Raw genomic sequence first — 22,687 nt, 5'->3', positions numbered from 1 at the left:
CCAAAATGTTACCTGTACAAGTTGTAGATTTATGAGTTAGTAATCACTTCGTGAAGTTTAAATAAAATTGTAGAAGATATTTGAAAGAAAAAATCTTAAAATACTGAAATCTCTACTCAATACAGTGACACTTCTGGTCGGCCGATTTCTGCCCAAACCTTATTGTCTCATACACTTTTTTTTGGACGCAAGCTTAATATTAAATTTCAACTTGCTTTGATTTTTGGTTTCTGGGTTAAACACAACACCAATTACTAACAACTTATAGCTTAGAGGACCTCAAACAGATATTCCTGGTGCAAAAAATCAAAATGAAGTGCACGGTTATTTCCTCCTTTACTTACTAGAGTAAGAAAATGTAAGAAGGAATGATTCTATTTCTCAAAGCTACAGGTTGTGAACCCTTCCAGTTAGCTTCTGATTTGGCAGGAAGTTAGCTGGGTTAGTAGGGAGAGTTCTCGGCAACGTTCTGTCTTTTCTGGAGCTCAAACTGTCTGCTCAGGGAATAGCAGGCTACACGGCTTCAATGGGCCAATCTTCCCACTTTCTAGCCGTCTGCGAGTGGAGATCCACCTGGCGGCAGTCTGACCAAGCTTCTAGCCAGGCGGCATCTTGTCCGCGGCGGCAATACATAAAAGTGAAAGCTGTGTGACTCTCCGCATCTTTCTAACTGCACAGATGGAAGATTTAATGCATTTAATTGCTGGCACGCTACATACGGCGCGCTACAGTTTTTACTCGAAGCTCAGTGATTTTGAATATCAGACAATCAAGCGCTCGTGCGTTTATCATGGAACCAATTCAATCAAAATTACCGGAGAAATGATCAGTTTTGTCAGTCAGTCCGTATCCAAGGCAACTCAAGATGGAAACATCGCCGAAACCTTGAATTCAACATTTTCGTTAGCTGCCTACAGTGGATGCCACAGAGAAGTTTGGTTCGGTCCACCGGAAACTACCACTTCACGAAATCAATTTCGTTTCCAAAATCGGTTCCTACGATTCTCTTAAACTTGGCGTTCTAATTGCATCTAGGTCTAAAACTTGGATTTTTGAAACATTTTCCTAGGGAAATTAGATTAAGGGTCCTTCCGGACACTGGCTAGACTTCCTTCACAGTGCCATTGCTACTCATTGTACTACCTGGTAATCTGTAGAGTACAGATAACAATCAACGTTGAGACTAAATTGCCACTTCCTCGTACCGCTTTTATCTGGAACCTTTCCCGTGTAATTTGATTGGCGGTACTTCTGAGAGGGGGTGAATAGATTCCCTTTAAAGAGTCATATTTTGTTCGGCAGAATACTGGCTGAGATTTCTTTCTCTCTGATGTGGACCTGTCTACCGGAGTAGCCGAACTTGGACTTGACCTAATTTAGGCTCTTCACTCTTTGGTTTGGAACTTTACGCAGGCAACATTGTTGATTGTGGTAGCGCTCGTAGGAGCTTTGGTGTTCCTCAAGCTTTCTTCACGATATCATACTCTAAAAGCGAACTCGAATTACTAAATACAACCATCTACTTGATCTTTACCAGGAATCAAAGTTCCAAAAAGAGGACAATTACGTAAAGCACGTGGAGAGAGTGACAGTGGACTCCAGCGAAATGGTGTTCACTTTAAATTCACCAGATATTTTGAAACCAGCTCCAAGAAGACAGCTCGTTAGCAAAACTTATTGCCTCTGTTTCCGCCTCTCAGCTGATAATTTATTGTTATTATCATTTTAGTATTCAATCTTGTTTTCTGCAAACCGGATAAGCGGATTAATTTCACTTTTTTATTTGTCGTCTACATTTCTAGAGAAACATGGCCGGCCTTCGTTTCACCTGGATAAGATTGTCTCTCAGTTTATTGTTATTCACCTTTACTGTTTTCTTTTTTAGCGCATATTTTGCACTCCGACTGGGTGAAAGTTATCGGCCGGCCAGAAATATTCCATAACTTATGATGCAATTATTTATATTAAACAACTATTTGATCCTTCATTACAGAGTTGCTGGGTATTACTTGCAACTGGCATTATTTACAATTACCCAAGGCTACCTTAAATACAGTCACTTCATTAGGACTTACTTTAATCGGTGAATTTAAGCATCGACTGATGACAATACTGATCAGCTTGCCCCAGCTTGGATAGTCGCACATTCTTTGTTTCTTTCGGATATGACGTCACCAGTTAAGGAAAGTATTGCGATCTTGCTGGTTTTGCAAACTTCAGCTTCACTGGACACATCCCTTTTTGAAATCCACAGTCCCAAAAGAAAATTGGTTTTCACAAGAGAAATCTGGTCTGTTTGTGGTGAAAATTCATCACCGGAAGCTGAAACTTTTTATGTAGATTTGGTTGAACCAGGGGTCGCTAGCTATCTAAATGTCTTTACCGGGAAAACTCATTAGATATTCCCACTTTTCTGAATCTTTTCGCAAATGCCTCCTACAGTTTTCTTCGGTAACCTTCCTGTATACGCTACGTGTTCTTTTCGAACGGAAATTGTTTACAACATATTTTAAGGGGAGACTAGGCGTGCCTCTAAGGTTTCATTTCGGGGTCATGTGCAGTTCTACAATCTGGATAGTCAGTATTAATTTGGTTCGAAATTCCAGTTTGAAAACATATAAGTCATGTGAGTGTTCCAATCAGATTTTTTTAAAAAATAGAATCCGTTGAAAAAAAATAAGGGTAGAAATAAATCAGTGACGCGAACACCACTTTGATATTGAAACATCAAAGTGAGACTAGGTCAGAAATTGTGGATCCCGAGGAAGAATTCATTTCCAATAATCAGAGGCGATGAAAAGTGGGGCAATATCCCTTGGACAGAGTGGCGCATATCTCCTGCGTTACTAATATTACACTCTAACTATATTTATGACATACATGTGTTGTTATTCTTATGAATAATACCGCAGTGACGTCAGGGAGAGTAACCTTTTAACTGGTTATATATATATAAATATAAACTACATCGTGCTCTATCGTGTTTGTTTATCGGGCTGCAGTTGAAATCTCAACTAGTTATGCATTCGATGTAATGACGGGTATGCAGCTCTTTGCTTGCAATTTGATTACTGCGTCACCCTGTGCCATTGTGCCCAGGTAGTCCGGGCTTCTGGTTGAGTTATGACCGGAAATAGCAGAGTATTGTGATCGTGTCAGATTTTCACAGAAAGTACGAGGGTCGTTTGAAAAGTCCGTGCAAAAATAAAAACTACTTAATTTTTTGGGGTAAACCTTTTTTATTTTTCAACATAGTCTCCTTTTAGGCTTATACTCTTCGTCCAACGCTGCTCTAGTTTGTTGATCCCTTCCGAATAATAGGATTTGTCCAAGTCTGAAAAATAGCCATTCGTTTCTGCAATCACCTCCTCGTTTGAATAAAATCTTTTTCCCGCCAGCCATTTCTTCATATTGGGGAACAAATAGTAGTCCGAGGGAGCCAAGTCTGGAGAATAGGGGGGATGTGAAACGAGTTGGAACCCTATTTCCATTAATTTTGCGACCACAACTGCTGAGGTGTGAGCTGGTGCGTTGTCGTGATGGAAAAGGACTTTTTTGTGGGCCAATCGTGGGCGTTTTTCTTGCAGCTCGGTTTTCAAACGGTCCAATAACGATGAATAATATGCACCTGTAATAGTTTTACCGTTTTCCAGATAGTCGATAAGGATTATTCCTTGCGAATCCCAAAAGACAGTCGCTAAAATCTTTCCGGCCGAAGGAACGGTCTTCGCCTTTTTTGGCGCAGATTCCTCCTTGGTAACCCATTGTTTAGATTGTTCTTTGGTCTCAGGAGTGTAGTGATGTATCCATGTTTCATCCACAGTGACGAAACGGCGCTTAAAGTCCCGCGGATTCTTCTGGAACAGCTGCAAACCGTCCTTGCAACACTTCACACGATTTAGTTTTTGGTCAAGCGTGAGCAATCGCGGCACCCATCTTGCGGATAGCTTTGTCATGTCCAAATTTTGATGCAAAATATTATGTACCCGTTCATTCGAGATGCCCACAGCACTAGCAATCTCGCGCACCTTCACTCTTCTGTCATCCATCACCATATCATGGATTTTATCAATGATTTCTGGAGTAGTAACCTCAACAGGGCGTCCAGAACGTTCAGCGTCACTTGTGCCCATATGGCCACTCCGAAAATTTTGAAACCACTTATAAACTGTTCTAATCGAAGGTGCAGAGTCACCATAATGTTTATCAAGCTTCTCTTTAGTCTCCTGAGGCGTTTTGCCTTTCATAAAGTAGTGTTTAATCAACGCACGAAATTCTTTTTCGTCCATTTTTTTTGAAAAATCACTCGACTTCCTCGATTCAAACGAATGCCAAACACAAAGAAATAGACCGATCTGGCTGAAACTTGGTGTGTGTTCTTCCAAGAGATGCTACTAACTAAACATAACCTCGATACGCGCCAGTAGTGCTATCTCTCTGACTTTGCACGGACTTTTCAAACGACCCTCGTACAGAGGTTTCATGATGATCTGAACACGTAAACAAATCTTATCTGTACTCACTTGACTTCCTCTCGTGAATTCTCATCTTTCTAACGCTTAGATTCTCTTCAGATACAGCTGGTTAATTCTGATTTAAATTGATAATCAAATTGACCTTCAAAATAAAAATATTATTTCTTAGAAAAATTATTGCAGTAAAATTTATAGTTCTGGAGAAAGATGTAAATGCTCGCAGAATGCGCAGGCTTGGCATTTTATGTAACGCCTAGTTATTAAAATTTACCTAATTGCCTAAAAGGCTAAAACATAAGGTGAGCTATTATTTAGGCAACGGACATGAAGTCCATTCGAAAAAGTAGGTATTTCTTTACTTTTACTAACATTTTAAGCAATTTGTAGAATTTTATAAAATAACTCGGCATTAGATAAAGGAGCGGCCAATAAATTGTGCGATGAAAATTGATTTTTGACCGGATTATAATAAATTTATAAAAAAAAAAGCTACACTTAGCAAATTCGCTGAACCAACTTCCGCCATTTTGGATAATCTTCTAGTTGTTTAGGCTTCCTGTCTCCAATCGATATCATTCACTAATTATACTGGTGTTCAGAGAAGCGTGGGCAAGCAAATTAAAAGTAGCTCCAGGACATTTGTCTCGATTTTGTTTGATATGTATGGCACTGATTGCGTATTATTATCGATAGATTAATCATTTACGCGGAACACCTGATCATGCGGATTACATAATTGGGCCCATGTGTGGGTCTTGATTGTGAACAAGGCAAACTGTAATGCTCTTGGTAATTAGCATTTGATAGTAACAAAACAGGATATTACGTCACAGGGATTCAGCATATTCTGAAAGATGTTGCTATTTGAAATTTTTTATGTAAGCTTAATCTATCGATTGTTGGAGACTCACCAGACAGCAACATATCGATCAAAATTCCACAACCGGAATTACCCATTTTATAGAGTAGCTTTCCAGCTGGGAAATTGTTGCACAGATTTTCTCTCATCACTGAATACGCTCAGTGGTCGGAACGTTTATTTGGGAAAGTCATTTTTCTAGAAAAAGTTGATTAAGGAACTACCGGGAGAGGAAGGTTAGGGCTTCCTTCCATTGCATCATTCAGTATGTTGTGCGGTCCTGTGCCTCATACTTACTACAGCCACTTAGATCTAAAACTTTTTTATTTGGATTAATTTTGACTGAATGGAAGATCTTTATGTCATAACTGAGATACATGAATAGACAGACCGGAACTTAAAGCACAACACTCGCGTATTACAGTCTGCAATACTAAACTTAATAAAGTATGTTGAGAGAGTTAAAATGGCAGTGTTGAGTTCACTATCTTAGACTTAAAATCGGTAATGGATTTTACTAATCCTTAAAATGTTTCTTTTATAATCCATTTTAGAACGTGCCGAGGAGGGAAGAAATAAATATCTTCTAAAAAATTTGGAGAATGAACAAATGTATAAGTTAGAAGCTCTAAAACTGTGGAAAGAGAAAGATTTTAAATTCACAATTAAAATTTACCAGAAAATCTAATATTTCTAAACAGCTGATTGGAAATTAATGTCAATTTATGTTTACTAAACTGAGATTCGTTTCATGATATGGAGTTGATTTCTTGTTATTAAACTAATAATCGATCGATTAAAAAACTTTTGATAAGTTAAATCGTGATTTTGTGTAAAAACTGTAGACAGAAAGATGAAACTAGTGGACGATTTGGTGCGAACGTTTCGTGTGGCCAAAGTGTTCAGAGAGAATACGGATGCTGTAAGATGGATGAACTTTTCACCAAATGGTGAACGATTGATTTCCTGCTATCATGATGATCAGATAGAGTTGTACAACTGTGAAACTGGGACTGTGATGAAAACGTTGCAAAGTAAAAAATATGGCGTTGATTTGGTGAATTTTTCACGCGATAATACCACAGCCATTCATGGTTCCACAAAAGTGGACAACTCGATACGGTATTTGTCATTGCTGGATAACAAATATATTCGCTACTATGCTGGCCACACGAAGAGGGTAGTTTCGCTGGGAATTTCACCGACTGATGATTCTTTTATCTCTGGCTCGTTGGACAGATCGTTGAGGTTCTGGGATCTGAGGACACCGAGTTGCCACGGACAGTTGCAACTAACAGGGAAGCCGCTCGTCGCGTACAGTCCCGAAGGATTAGTTCTTGCAGTAGGACTAAACAATGAGGGCATACAACTCTACGACATCAGATCCATTGACAAAGGTCCGTTCATTACATTTCAACAATTCGTTACCAAGGAAGACGACTGGACAGCGTTGAAGTTCAGCTCAAATGGTAGAACTCTGTTAATATCCTCGACTAGTGCATACATCCGTCTGGTAGACGCATTCCATGGTACTCCGTTGCAAACGTTTACCGGACATCTCAACAACCACAGCACGCCTGTGGAAGCGTCTTTCAGTCCTGATTCCCAGTTTGTGTTGAGCGGATCCAGTGATGGCCGAGTGCATGTCTGGAATGCCCGTACTGGGTACAAAGTGTGCGTCTTCAATGCTGGCCACACAGGACCGGTTTATTGTGTCCAGTTCAATCCGAAGTTTATGATGTTCGCTTCGGCCTGTACAAACATGTCTTTCTGGCTCCCACTAATCCAGGACTTTGAATCCTAACAGCATCCATTACCGTTTCTAGACGAGATTTATTATGTAATTACTATTTTGAATATATTTTAATAAAGCAGATTCCAAGTGTTGTTCTTGACCTTCCTGTCCAGACATCTTGACCTTGAGGCTGAAAAAGGTCGGGAGTGAACACTCACTCTTTCTTTCTCTTTCATCCTCAAAGTTCTAACCCTTAAACTTCCTGCGAATTCGAACACTTGAATGATTGATGGCAAAGGGATCAGAGATCCGCAGAGTTAGATAATAGCTCCGATTCTATCCGCAGTAGCGCGCATGCTCTAACTACTTCTGACCAGTTCTGAACTTTCATCCATTGTTCCGGAGATTCAGTCTTAATTTTGCTGTAGAGTATTTGATTTCAAATTAAGTTAGCACTAAGTAGCGTCTGACAGAAACTTCTCAAATTCTCTACACCAAACTAATGAATCAACCTCTCTAATGATGGATGAAAATACGAAACTGGTTAAAAATAGAAAAAAATAAAATGTGCTATTGATCATATTTAATTCTTAGCTAAACAGTGTGTGCAACCATCACAGAGCAGATCGATGAAATATCTGTATCCCGAACTCCTTTCCTAGAATTGCCCTAGAGTAACAGATTTTGGTCTAAGATCCCGGAAAATCCAACAAGTTATCTGGAGAAAACTTCCGATAACGTAGTGTGTATGTGGTGCTTGAGGAATTCTGTTCCAAGTCCTAACTCAAGCTATTGTACATAGAGTGCGTGTCAGTGTACAATCGCTATTTCAGAGGAAAGGTCAAGAGGTGAAAAACCGATCAGTAAAGTAGCACTTCCGGTTGGAGGATATTGCTGACTAAATCACAGTCCTCAGGGTCTCCTGAGCAATCATACGCAATATGCAGTTACAGTTCAATGTGATTTTCATCTGTTTGATATATTTCCTATATAAACAAATATTTTCCGTCTCAGCGCCAAGAAAACTCGATAAGTCTAGGGAGGTATCTTTCGCTACTCCATAACCGTCCCTTTTCTTTTAAATTTTCATTACTTCGTCTTTTCCTCATGTATTTTTCTATTCTCTTTAAAGTACAATTTGCCTTATTTTTCTTACCACAATACTATTGTAGATGGTACATTTAGTACACATGTTATTACCGATCTCCAGCTGTCAGATCCGTTTCGTTGTTAGACAGTACTTATGAATTACAATTTTTGTAATGTAAACCTTATTACAATAAAGTATCTATACAGTACTGTCGGCCATTCTTTTGCGATTAGCCCTAAAGAATAATAATAGTACGGAGAACATTATGTTTCCTCTTTAGAATCGCCGCTAATCCCAGCGCCCATTGGACCAGTCAGCTGTTCGCTCATCCAGCAACGGTCGTTTAAAGTTGTTCCTTACAGTGTTGCCAGAAAAATAATTCAAGCGAACTGCTAAACTAGAATATTCTCGGTAATAATACATTCAATTATCAACTAAATGATTAACAATAAGTGCGGCATTTTGAAGTTTAGTGACTTTGGGCTGTAGTCACTTTCAAGGACTTCTATGTTGCTTCCAAGAACTTCTTGATTATTGCTAAACTGTATAATTTAGTTTTTCTTGGAAATCAACGGCCGTTCGCTTTACCCGCTTGAAATTTCCACCAATAAACTCATTCAGCTCATTTCCTTGGCAATTTAATATTTCTGATCGTCTAGATTCTGAGAATACATCTGAACCAATGTTACCATTATTAAATCTATTTTTCTCCTTCAAATAAACACGCGTCAGCAATTAGCACACCAGGTTTGAAGGAAAATCTCCAGGAAGGAAGGAGAAAAACTCTCTGAAATCGTCAAGATCCGTTGAGTGAAGAGGTAATTCCGGTAGTCCAAAACCTTGTTGAGGGATGCTGTGTGGGCATCTCAGCCAAATATCAAATTGCATCTTTCTGCGAGTTCCCGTCTTTGAGTTATATACACCTAGACAATGCAGGCCAATTTGTAAGAAATACTCTTTGTAGACCGGATCTCTCAAAAATCCTTATTTCCTGTGGAAACTTAAAATCTAAAAACTCTTTTAAGTGAAAAGCGTCTGTGAGTAAGTCGGAGGAGTTCCTGTGAATAGTGGTTATTAATTGAACGAATCTTAACACTTGTAAATGGCACGTGGGGACTCTTAATACAATTAAATATGGCGAATAACGTGTTTGTTATTGTTGTCTGGTAATTTACTTGGAGATCACCGGTCTGCTGGCGCCACCGAGAATCGTGGACTCAGCACTTTGCCTATCGGGAACTACTCGGGTTCACTTCGAGGAATCATTAGCAAAGCTTTATTAGTATCTCATTTCCAAACTGCCATTTACTGTAATTTACTGTCCAATTATTCTATAAAGTTTCATTTACAAGGAAAAAAGATCGTTCTTGGGGATACGGAAGTGTAAACATCTATCATCACCACTGCCAGCACGATAATTAAGCCAACCAAATCCAGTGTAAATTTGGAAAAACAATTGACCGCCATAATAAAGTGTGCTCATAATTTACGTCTTTCAGTAAGGTTGACCAACATGACAATAATTTATAAAATTATCGTATCTTCTTAGTTTTTGGTGGGGGGGGGGAATCTACAGCATTATTAAGAATTGATCATTAACAAGATCATAGTTAATGGTGTTCAATTAATTAAACAAAGGGGACAGCAGGTGTTTGCCCTCCTGCTGGAATCTCACAGCTGTTTTGAATAAAAATAAAAACTTTTACAAGTAAAATATGTTTTTAAATCGTTTACACGAAAACTAAGTATGAAAGATGCCATTTAAGTTCATGGTATTTTAACCATGCAAAACCGAAATACATTGTTTTGGACACAATCATAACCTGACTCAGTGAGTAGAGGAAGGTAACAAAGCCTGGTGGGTTAGAAGAAGTAATTTGACCTTGAGCCGCCAGTTCATCGCTGACCATAGGGAGTTAGTTTGAACACAGCAAGAGGAAGTAAAACTAGACTCAGTAGAATAGGGGGATGGAGCAGCAACCAAACATTTTTTTTAAAGAAACCTTATCAAAGTTATGGCTATAATTTTATGTGCATCCAGACTGCAGTATCCAGTTACTCGCACTCGCAGAGAGTGGTTTTGCGTGATTGCGGCCACCCAGGGTAGGTCATCAGTCATCGCGACTCGCAGGACAACATTCTCCCCTGGGCATACAGAACAGGGATATTGCCAACTCCTAGACTGTTGTGGTCGTAAACAGATTTTATACGAACAATTAATAAATTATTATGCTTACAATTACTCATTGCTTTTATTTCCTTATTTATGACGTCACTGTAACTTCCTCTTACACAACAATTGGTAAAGCCTATTAATGCGGAAGCGCATATTGAGTGTTTCCTGTCAGCGTGAAGGGTGATTACGACTGAGAGTTCTTTGGAGAAGACAAACTTGTGCATTCCAGCTTTATCCAGCAGTTCCTCGCCAGACTGTGAGGACTAATCAGAGACACAAGACTGGAGGGATGCTCCTAAATGGCGAATTGACGGAGGCATTGAATGCGACTTAAACATTCGGAGTTTGAATAACCTTGAGAGAATGGTCAGGCGAAGTTCAAAACAGTTTTATTTTTAGGGCCAATTAAGGCCGACTAAGAAGACAGTCTACCTCGGGCAAGCTGCGTGCTTATCGAACTTCGTTAACAAGTTCAACACAGCGCTAGCTTTGATCGCATCGTTGCGCTCTAGTTAGCCTCCTCAGCCACAAGTTTATAAATATAATAAGAATTGGGACAGAGTGTATTTCTGTAAACAGAGAGGAGTATGTGCTACTACGTTACGACATGTAAATCCCCGACCGCCTGGGGGCACTGCCTCCCCGCCTCAATATGTCGCCTGTAATCTACATTCCACAACATCTCATCTTGGGTGACTGCGCTGGTTTTTTTTTTGTGCATATCCAGGTATGGTATGGTCCCTCACACGGCTTTCTAGATAGATTATAAAGGGAAGCGTGGCCATAAGCCAAATACTCTACGACTGAAAAGAGATCTATTGCGGCTGCTTAATGTAGCAGTGTTGGTGTATAAACCACTATTAAATGTGGAAGTGTGAATTGAGCCCAAGTTGTTTCTTCGTGAAGCGTTGGAAAGGAGGAGAGGGGCGACTACTGTCGCCGATCTTGAGCTTTCAAAAGAAATGTAAACACTTAATAAGAGGAATTATTGATGAAATCGTGCGGATTTTCTATTTAGAGGATTTCACCGGAAGTATTCGTCTCGAGATTTTCTGAACCCCTCCCAAAAAAGGTGTGTGTGTTTTTGTGAACCCACTGCAATTCAAAAACGAAAAATCGCAGATCGTAAAACTTTGTATTTCGTTTGGGAACCACCGCCGGATACCACAATAAGGTTTCGGCAAAAATCAGTAATCCCAAAAGTGACACTTTACTGAAGAAACTGTTTGCTAGAACTTCGAGACTAAGTAGCAAGACCAAGTCGTGTGAGTGTGCTCATCAGATTTCACATTCTTGAAGTTCTTAGTTTAGAAATAATTACTGATTGATTATTCAATCAGACTAGCTTGGTTGTCATGACACTGAGACAAGTTGCAGCCTGTCAATCGATCACATATAAATGTGTTATGGCGGAACTATCGAATAATTATCTAGTCGCACACACTGTGACATTTATATGTGATTTATGGTTTGAGTTCAATTTGAAAGTGATAAGAAATTGATTAATCGCAATATTTGCTTTATTGAATGCAATTTTACTCATGATTTCGTTGGCTGCAAGCAATTTCGATGCATATACCATTTTCATTATTAAATTATCGGCAATGTAGATACCACTAAAGTAGCAATTTTGAGGCAATACTACTAACATCCCGGTTAAAAACCTTTCGCGGGAAACTATTTCCAATTAAAATGCATGTGTGCAATGTGAACTCGATATTTAGAATCAATTAACCAACTGACATGAAAATCACAATGTAATAAGGGAGATTATTTCTCTCAGTAAGGTACCACCTCTACTTTCCGCTAGGTTATGATTGATTCCCCTAGTGCTATTAGTGCTTTCGGTGATTTCACGATTTTCGAACTAGTGGCGATACAGTTTTTCGCATTCATGGGACTACACTAAAAACTAATTTTCGAAGATTTGACGTTGCTGTTACAAGTTACTAAGGTAGAAAATTTCAACAGCAACAGCAGTGCGTGTTACAGTCGGTAATTCTAACGATTCACTTGTCACGATGGAAGTGGCTAATGGTTTGCATATTTGGAACTGAAATGAGGCTACTAATCGCCTATTAAGTTAGTCCACCCCAAACTAACTTTCATCTGTCCCCTACGGCAGACCAGGTATAATGTGCTACGAAAGGTTACATCTGTGCAGGTACATTTGTTTATTTTCCTAATGTTCTCTATTGTTTCAACCGTCAGTTCTAAAAAGTATGTCTTGTGTTGTGTGTATTGGTTTTGTGTATTGTACACCCACCAGGGTGGCAGTTCTGCAGAAGAAGATCCGTTACTGTCTCCACAGAATACTTTTACTTGGAATCCCTGTCGGCTGTGTTCCTCTCTTAGCCACATATTTACACCCCCACAAAGAGACTTGTATTTTATTTATAAAAGACTTTCTACTGTTCCCCCCTCCCAAAATGGGAGGATTATTAGCAAAAGTATTACGGCTTACTTTCTCCAAATCGCTGTCGACAGCTTGTGGAGCGATCTTCTCTAATATTCGTGCATATGCATTTCTAATAGTATTAAGTGACAAATACTCGAGAACAGTTTTGGGAAATCATCCCAAAAACTGAAATCTGTAAATTTTCACTTCCTACATTGTCGCCAACTTCTGAATCTCCAATTTTAATAGCTTTCTTGATTGCAACTTTAATTAACCCATAATTCCATAAAGTACTGCACATCAAAATTTGAGTATGATGTCATGTGTTTGAAATTCTAGGCTTGTCTCGCATCTATTATGATCCTCTATAATAGGTCCATCCAACATGTGATAAGCCAATCATTGGCAGCATTGCGGCAAAAGTAAAACGCGTCATTCAATAGCCAGGAAGTCCGGGTTAGTTCCTTATTCTTGAATCAGTACTTCTGAAGAGCAAAGGCAAGCTGCTGTGGGATTTTACAGACCGTACAGCTGAAGCTAAAAAAGCCAGATTAATCCAGTGATCTCGACAGAAGAGACAGTCTCGCCAGCACTGAGACCGTCGTTATTGCGGAGGATAGTCCTCGGAAATCGGCACATTCGCGGATAATGGAAAGCTTTCTCGCCGTGTAAGGGTTTTAGTAGGATAAACCCTTCAGTTTATGGATAATGCAAGCGATAATTCAGGTTTTTTGCCTCTTATAGATCCTGACCCAGCTTAATCCCTTACTAACTCCTTCCTTCTCCTTGAATCCCCTTCTCAGCTTTGTACTCTCAACATTTGCTGCGTTCGTTGCTCATCCTGGACATCTGGCCAAACTATCTTATCGTTTCTTTTCAAATAACTATTCAGCTGCTTTGACAGTTGATAGTTGTGCTTCGTATCCAGTCCTGTTTTGTTTTATCTTCTTTTACTAAGGAACCATACCTCCATGGCCTGCAGCTGAATAACGGGCTTCTTTGTCCAATATCCACGATTCACTAGAAAAATGGGGAAATGTGTTCCTATGGATCCTTTTTTTGGTGTTCTTAGCCTCCTCTTTCTTAAGGATTCCCTCCTTCAAACCCTGCCCATCCAATATTCTTCAACCTTTCTCTTACCTCCGTGCCCACTGCGCATCCATTCTTCTTACTATCTCCCCTATTTCTACCAAATCTCTTCACTTTAGGCTTCAGGATACTGACTGAAGATTTTCCCTCTAGAGCCTTACACAGTTTCCCTTCTCTTGTCAAATCAAACCATTGTTTAGACTCACAAGACTGGCACACTTAGAGAAAGTAATTTAAAAAAAACAAACAAAAAATGCAAAATCGTCCATAAATAAATAAAATCAATCAGGGATATTGCTGGTTAATTAATTTAAAATTAATTAAGATTTCAAAGCAGAGATCTTAATCTGAGAGATTTACATAAATAACGGTTAGTTAGACTTGCTTGCGAAACTGACAATACAGGTTGCTAAATTGGTCCACAAACATCTGGATGTCTTGATCTGCAAACAAGATTAATACTTATTTAATCACCACCATACAGACCAACCATAATTAAAGATGAAAGTTTTTGTTTATGGTGAGTTTTTGTGAACACACACACACACACACAGTGTTCTTAACCGGAAATCAAACCGTACAACTACCGATTAGTCTACCCCTGATGATGGATGAAAGTCCAAAACCGATCATGCGGCTATGACGGGCAAAACCGAAGATAAATTCCTTAAGTTTTATGAAGTTATACTTGGCTATTTTTAAAGAATGATTGCAGTAGTGAGCTATTTAATTCCTAAATTATCCTGCAGACGACAGCAATCCGATACCAACCTTCATTGACAAGAATTCAAACTGTCCATCTTTCGGATAGTACCTTCTTAGCGCAATGGAAGTACTCTAACCTATATTGTTGCATCCACACTGAGCAACAATTCCATACCTGGGTCTTGTGCTGTTGCTGGGCTAGCGACGGGCCCAGAATGAGAGGCTTTGCATGGTGTAGGATTTGCCTCCTCGATAATAAGATTTCACTACCACATCGCCACTTGGCTTGGTTCACATCAACTTGAATAGCTATCAGAATCGTAATTCTCGGCGAGGCGAGCACTGCTACTTTAAAACGGCGTAGTGAACACTCAAGGTGGCCGTGAACAGTTTGGGGCAACACCTGTTCGTAATGTTTGTTGGTCACTTCTTACTGCGCGCATATTTTGTATGGTCACACTCTTTTAATTCTTAATTGGGTCCAGGTCTTCGGATTTGCGTCATAGGAGCTCGCGCTTGGCAAGCGACACCATTTTCATGTAAACAACATGTACTGAGTAGATTTGGGTCTGAACACTAGCTGGCTGTTTAGTCATTGATTTCCCAATTAGTTTGGTTTGTCTGTAATGCTCACCCATCGCTTCTTCTACGGCACCTTCTACGGCGACTTCCTCATACCGCTATTTAGGTAATTAGATTTTCTGTAACCTTCGAATTTGTACTAAAAAGAAGTTGATTTCAAAGTTGTTAATCATGATCACTAGCTCCCGGTAACTGCTGAAGGAAGCGCAACGTCACGGCTGCACCAGAACCAAAATAAAATTGATGATATTCTCTCTCATGGGAGTTCAAAGCTGATACTTCTGGTGAAAAATGAATCGAAAATTCGACAAGACTGCATTACTTCCTCCAATTGTAGTGAGATGATGTAAAGAGAACTTCACCGAAAATGCGCGTTTTTTTGAGATGCCCAGAGTTGTGTATGTGTGAGTGAGCTCAAAATAGCTCAACAATGAGGAAACTCAGACGGTCAAACTGGATACTTTGTTCAGATTTCTGCCAAGATATCGATTGTAAATTTACAATCGAGTTACACTACTGATTGTATTATACACTGTTTAGAGACCTTATCGATAGTGGACACAACGATATTTTTAACGCTTGGGTTGGCTAATTGGATGAAGGATGGTAGGTTTTGCCTCTAAGGAGCCATTTCAAGGTGACCTTAAAAAGGGTTAAATGTCACAATTCCAAAATCGAAGAAGAAAATTCTTCCACCGTAGGTAAATACCAATTAAAAATAGTAATTTTGTCAATTTTTGTTTGCAATTTTCTCAAAATTGGCTTCAACGATTTGTCTCAAGCTCAAAAAAATATTACGCAAAAATTGATCTTTAAATTTAAAGTTAATTATTTTTTTCAATGAAGAAAGTGTAATTAGAACTGCAGCAAGAGAAAATGCTGTTCTATTGAGAGCATGCTAACCAGATTTGTATTCTAACATCACGTTTTGTTGGTAGACCGATACTTGATGGAATGTCAAAACAGCTGATGCTGTTGACACTTGATGAAGGTTATGTGACAGTTTAACCGACGGTTACACAGCGTTTCTAAGGGAATTTAATAATAGTTAATCATTATAACACGTACGACCTACTTGAGACATGATTGCCAGTACCACCGGAAATGCTGGGACTCACGTGCTTGTCCTGCACAGGAAGTACTTGTCAATTATTAATAAAGCACCACAGCCAGCCGATTGCAAGTATTTGATACACTTGCGGATGCAACCTTCCATATCTAGGTGGCAACTGGGACACCAGGAGTTTCTCCCGCGCCCCCTCCACTGATCATTGCTAACTGCACACACAGAACTAAATCAAGTTGCTCTCTAAGGAAGCATCTCTTGCCATTAGACAGAGCAATTATTGAGAATTATCGAAATCCAGTTTACAACATAAATAATATTCTTATTTAGATTTCATGGATACGACAAAGAGCTGGGTTGAAACTATTCTCGATTCTCCTCTGAGAAATTCAAACCAGAAGAATAGCACTAACAGGAGTTCGTAACAGCAAAATTGAATTCACTTCCTGCAGGCAAGAGTTATTGTCAGTGGATAAAGACGCAGAGATTACAGGCTCACCTTTTCATTGTAATTACTACTGAGGTAAATGTCGCCATTTAGACAGCTTAACTTCTGCAAACACCTGGAGGTTATAATTGAAAAGGTTATTGCATAACCTTCTCACCAAAAACATGAACAAAAATTCAGATCATAAATTCTCTAATATTCCCTTCCTCATGCAAATTGCTTTCTGCCAGCTGATTATCTTGGATTTTTTTTTTGCAAAAAAATAAAATAAATATATAAATAAAGGCAGTCTCACCACTAGATTGGGAAAAAAAACAAGTTGTGATTTATCGAGACGTGTTGTTACACCCGTCAGTATTACCAACACACACGTGTTTTTGTGGTCTCTATATTTTTATGGTTATATAAAGTATCGTAGGTGGGTTTAAGTGTTTTCATTTATTTTAATTTTTATCTTTTACATTTGTTATGTCAAAATGGATATGTTAATTCCATTGTGGGGAAATTTGTAAAGAGAAGTTTGGCAATACTTGGCAGACATGGGAATATTTGAGGCTAGGTGAAATAATAAATCTGCCTTTGAACATTTACACGACTTCCTCTGAAGTTCAAGAGTCTGAACTGTATCAAGTTTGAAGAAAATCATTTGGGGTGTGGGGCCGAAAAACTGATTGAGTGAAGTGGGATTTCTCGTTGACGATCGATACGCTTATCAGGTCGAATCGTTTAACAGCAAATATCAAATGCGTTTTTATTTTTGGGTTGCAAAAGTTTTTAAACGCATAATAACCTTTGTAATGTGAAATTAAAACTGGTGATAGTAGGAAATATGAAGGTAACTGTTGGACAGGTTAGTTGTCTGCCCTATACGTGGGTGGTATTGTTTTTCTTTATATTTAGACAGTTTTTTTTTTAACTTAAGGATAATAATAGTAAACGCTTTTAACTTTTTTTGTATAAAATAATATAGAGAAATATTATTTATAAGACTCTGTACAAACTGTTTGCGAAGAATTAAGTTCTTCTTGCTTTACTACAGAAGAGAAAGTTATTGTACTATAAATTATTTAAATTAATGACTAATTTTATTTAATAATTGATATCACATTTCGTAAATAATATAAATTTAGAAATATTAATAAGCTGAAAGTAAATTTAACAGCTAATCAAGCAGACAGTGGGCCCATTTGACAGTTAATTATGTAGATGCGTTGTGAAGGTTAGGTGACGTCACTGTTTTTTTATTTTTTATTTATTTAAATATCAACATGACAACTACAAGTCAATATTTGCTCGCCACAACACATTGAGCCACTGTAAATACAAGCATATAACTAGTGATCTGTTTTTTGTAAACTATTTACAGTTAGAAAAAATAGATTTGGCACAAGATAGTTTTTAGGAGTTTGAACCAAGTTCAACTATTCGCTTTCACAGCCACATCTGTCACTTTTCTGTTAAATTGGTTTGTTTTGTTTTTTCTTCTTTAAAGAGATTTCCAACCATGATGATATCATGAACGGAAATTCAATGTTAGTTTCCTGTTTTCTTAGTAAATCTCACACTATGATAGGCCAGGGTGATCCGGAGTGACAAATCCATGAGTTCTTCTCTGAAACAGGAAACTGATATAAATATGTGAACTTAATTTGGTAGTTGGATGTTAAGCTTCGCATTACTCAATTTTTTTTATTTTATCTAGAAGCTTAAATTTAGATCTGTTACACTATAAAATATTCAAGAGAAAAACCTTACTTAAATAATAATAAAAATAAAATAGAACTACGTGAGTGCAAAGTATGAAAGAAGTTTAGACTTTTAAATTGTAGGACCTATTTTTCAGGAAAAAACCTGAACAGTAAATGGTACTTCCGGTCCAGGAATTTGGATCATTAAGTTACAGCCACGTCATCTGGTGTGGGGCCCAATCTAATTATGATATTTCAGCTACCTACGATTTTCAGTATTTGAGATATTTTATCCATATACACACACCATTTTTCTTGAATAAAACTTTTTCTGTCCATTCTGGAAACCTCAAAAGGGAGATTTCCGGTGATACGATCACACAATGCTAACCTAGAAAGAGAGAGAAAGTAATCCGCCAAGCGCTAAACTGATTCCACTATTTACTCAGCAGAAAGTTCTGCAGTTTACTCTGTAATTATTTTTAAATTAAATAAAACTAGGAAAGTAAAAAATAAATAATTCATCACAATTAAAGAATCAACATTCGTGCTAATAAATTAAGGAAATAAAACTTAGTCGAAGTATGTAATAAGTAACAGAGCAATAAAGATTAACGGAGAGGTTAATCAAGTTTATGGAAAGGTTATATAGAATGTAGAAAGGTTATAGTGTTTACAATGTATAACCTGTGTTGCTATCAAGTTGGCATACTTTTAAAGTAGAAATTAGCCACTCACTCGCCTATTAGCAAGAAAGTAAACTAAAAGTGAATGAAACTAATTCCTTCCTCTAACAATCAGAGCCGCACAATCACCATTATGCCGTTATATGTATTTGTACATTTATCTAAGGATGTACAAGTACTTAATTAAAGTGTGTATTTGTTTTAATTAAAGTTCTTGTATGTTTACTTTGTTACAATGAATTTAAAAATACAAAACAAAGTATTTGTGTGATTCAGTCTGTCTGTGGTTAAAATAACTCAAATACCATTATCCCTCATAAAGTTCAAAATAAGCTTAACAGTAAAAATCCCATGTTTTAGAAAAGTGTGCCCACGTTAATAAATGCACTAAAAAATATTTGATTACGATACCTCCAGCATTTAGGCCACACGTCATGTTTGTAATCAAAGCTGCTGCCTAATAATACCATTTTGTTCGTTATTTGCTATGAGCTGATAATTTTCAGCCTTGCCTGGTGACGTCACCAAGTTACCATGAGAATCTTTTTTTTTGAACGCATCAAATTGTTAACGTTTCTGTTTGTCAGTCTGTTATTTGCCAACTACGTACAACATTTCACTTGTTACGTAGTAAATCATCTTTTGTTTCAAGATTGTTTACATTTTGAGCAACTTATCTGGTTCATTACAAAATTTGTAATCCTATTCGACTAGATTCATGAATAATTACTAGATATTTGATTGTAGAATTTGACGTAAACAATGTCAGTTTTCTTGCAATATAGTGCAGACATGCGCAGTAGCATCAGGTTTTATTGTACTGTCTAAGGACTCAAGATTATTTTTACCACTTCACAACAAAAACATGTCGATATTTACAGCCGTTTGCTCTAAACAAAAAACTAAAGATATTTTATGTGCACACAACTTTCAATATTATCAAATTTATTAATTTCTTTTTTAAAGTCCTAATTTGTAAAACGTAAAATTGTACATTTTAAGGAAATGACGCATTCAGCAACCCCTGAATCCAGATCTCAAAACAAATGTCCCTAAAAACATCATTCCAATTAAAGTTATAGATTTAGTAGTGTGAATTATTTTTCACATCGCATTCGCCATTTTCGCGAAAAGTAATATTTCATCGATAAAGTGAACTTTCAACTTTTTGCAACCTCCTTCAAACTTGAAATTTCAATTCAACATTTAACACCCTCCTTTGCAGTACATTTTTATGGGAGGGGAAATAACAAACATACTTAAGCTAATGCAGAAATGGAACAGAGTTTGATGAAATTCACCTGTCTACTTTACAAAAGAAGCAAAAAGATAACTGATTGAAAACATTGACCTTGTTACCTTGTTTATATTTTAAAATGTGGTTAGGTCCGCAGTGCTGATTTTATCCGTTATACGAGTAGCTACCTTTTCTTATTTCTATTCCTGACTAGTTTCGAACTTTTGAGTCTGATTTTGAAGGTTGATTACATTGGCCTGTTATAGAGAACTTAACTTAAACAATTCACTACAACTTAACAACACACTACACACTTGCTGACTCAGTGAGGAAGGTTACACAGTGTGCACTGTGTTAATAAAAATAAAATATTAGGAAATATTCATTATTTAATTCAACATTTTTAAAAATGGAATTTAATAAGAATCACTTAATAAATAATTAAGCATAATAAGTAAAATCTTGAAAAGAGTCATTAAATTAAATAGTATGGTAGATGCAGTATGCTTGTATACTCCTGCAATTTTATTATTATTATTTTTTTTTTTTTGGCGCATCAACAGCTGAGGTCATTAGCGCCCGGAGCTTTTTCCAGTGCACTGCCGGCCTCCGGACAGTGTTCTCTCGTTACAGACAACACTGTCCATCACCGGACAGTGAGCTGTAAGAAGCTCCTAGGAAGAGAAAATCTAAGGGTCAGCTGCTGGATTCGAACCCGGGACCTCCGCGTGGGAGTCCGGTATGCTAACCTCATAGCTAATCCCTTCCCTTATTTTGATTATTATTATTATAATTATTATATTATTAGTATTGTTAATTTTATTATTTTTCTTTTTTTGATGAGAATTGTTGTGACACCATGAGTAACACCATCCTATATTTTTCTGTTGTATAAATTTTTTAAGAATTACTCTTGAGAGAAAATGAAGTCATTCCAGGTGAGAATATATTGTGCAGTTATTATTGTGAACTTAATGAAGTAAGTAGAAAAATGAAATAGGAAATTCTTATTCTCGGCCATCTTTCAGGAGAAAGTTCTATTTCCTAAATTTGATGCGATTGCAAAAGCAATCAAATTTATCGTAAACTAAATAAGGTTTCAATTGCATGCTGTTGTTACCTGTTGGTTAAACTTTGCTGCAAAAGTAAAGAAATTGAATAAACGCAGAGAAACGCAATTCACAGCCAATCTTTTAAATTCTTTTTTCGCTAGTCATTTTGTTTTTGTTTATTTCTTGAATCCGTTTTCTTTCTTAAGGAACTTTTCTTCCCACTATTTGGGAATGTTTCTTAGTAAACAGTTCTTGGTAATGACAGGATGTCAGTTTGCCAGTTGGTGGACCGGATGTCACTAAATCCACTCGTAAACAGATACTCACTATTGTGTTGATTTAAGTTGTAGCAAATAGAATAGTTTCAAGTAAAACCCAGCTCGGAGAATCATCTTTCTTCTCTCTCTTTAAAAAACAAAAAAATCCGAGTACGTAATTAGTTTAACGGAACCCTTTGCTTGAGTCTATAATTTTTATTGAATTTATTGAACAGTTCTAAACTTTGATGAGTTATTATTCTTTTTGTGGCGATGGATAGGTAGACCAGGTGTTTGTTAATATTTGAGAGGCAGCCACCAAAATTAGTTTTCCTGTTGATTTCTAATTGTATCTCTTCACATGATGAAAAGTATTAAGTGAATTTTTGCCGGAAATAGATTATTCGAAACGATAGATTTATAACTTCCCCATTTTTATTTTCTGGGAAAAATTTGTTTTTTTTTGGGGGGGGGGCGACGAGATGAGGTGGGATTTCGTGTTAGTTTAATTTAAGTTCAATATAAGTACGGACCTTATAAACTCTACAATGTTAGCTCAAAATAGCGACAATATGACTCAAAAAATTCTAAATCTAAAGAGATAATTTAAGAGTTAATCGTGTGAGCGATTGCATCAAAACAAATGTAACTTACAATTAAAATCGATGTCACTGAGCGTAGTCCACGATTCTGTCACCCATGCTTAAATGTCGGTCTTTTAAATTTTAAACTTAAAGAAAATTTGACCGAAGAAATAGGAGTAAAGTCCAGCGAATGTTTCCCCCACCCCCCCGGAGCTTCTATCGATTCATCACATTCAATTTAGACAAACTTTAATCGATAAATCATTACTTAAACAAGTTTTAGATCAAGGTAAAACAGATTATGTTGCAATTGCAATAAGTAGACAGAACAGTATAATAACCAGTGGTTTTAGTTGTGCTGCAAAAGTGCACGCCGCGCACGTTTTTCCGCTGATAGCAAACCAATTAGAGTGTCCTACAGCACACACATACTGCAGCAATAGGTATATATCGATCGGCATTACTATAACCTTCGTTTAATGCTTTAATTTGAAAACAATTATTTTTTTTCTCCCATTCATGAGGCAATGGTTTTGCTCCATTACAGCTGTTGAGTGTAA

General features: G+C 37.5%; 1 protein-coding gene across 2 annotated transcripts in view; it reads left to right on the top strand.

Moving 5' to 3' along the window:
• LOC141459769 (WD repeat-containing protein 82-like) overlaps window positions 1-22,687 on the top strand; it is a 43,850-nt gene that overhangs the window by 10,348 nt on the left and 10,815 nt on the right. The window contains exon 2 of one of the 2 annotated variants that reach the window (XM_074139180.1): window positions 5,889-7,978. The exons of the other annotated variant lie outside the window; for it this stretch is intronic. Within the exon in view, the coding sequence (XP_073995281.1) occupies window positions 6,188-7,138 (951 nt within the window). The 5' untranslated portion in view covers window positions 5,889-6,187 and the 3' untranslated portion in view covers window positions 7,139-7,978. Of the gene's footprint in view, window positions 1-5,888; window positions 7,979-22,687 lie in introns of those variants that run through there. 2 annotated transcript variants of the gene reach the window in all.

Source organism: Rhodnius prolixus, unplaced genomic scaffold, assembly GCF_049639745.1.
Source record: "Rhodnius prolixus isolate KJV_2025 unplaced genomic scaffold, Rpr scaffold_17, whole genome shotgun sequence".
Classification (NCBI taxonomy): domain Eukaryota; kingdom Metazoa; phylum Arthropoda; class Insecta; order Hemiptera; family Reduviidae; genus Rhodnius; species Rhodnius prolixus.
Note: the sequence above shows the minus strand (reverse complement) of the source record. Positions and strands in the feature narration are given on the sequence as shown.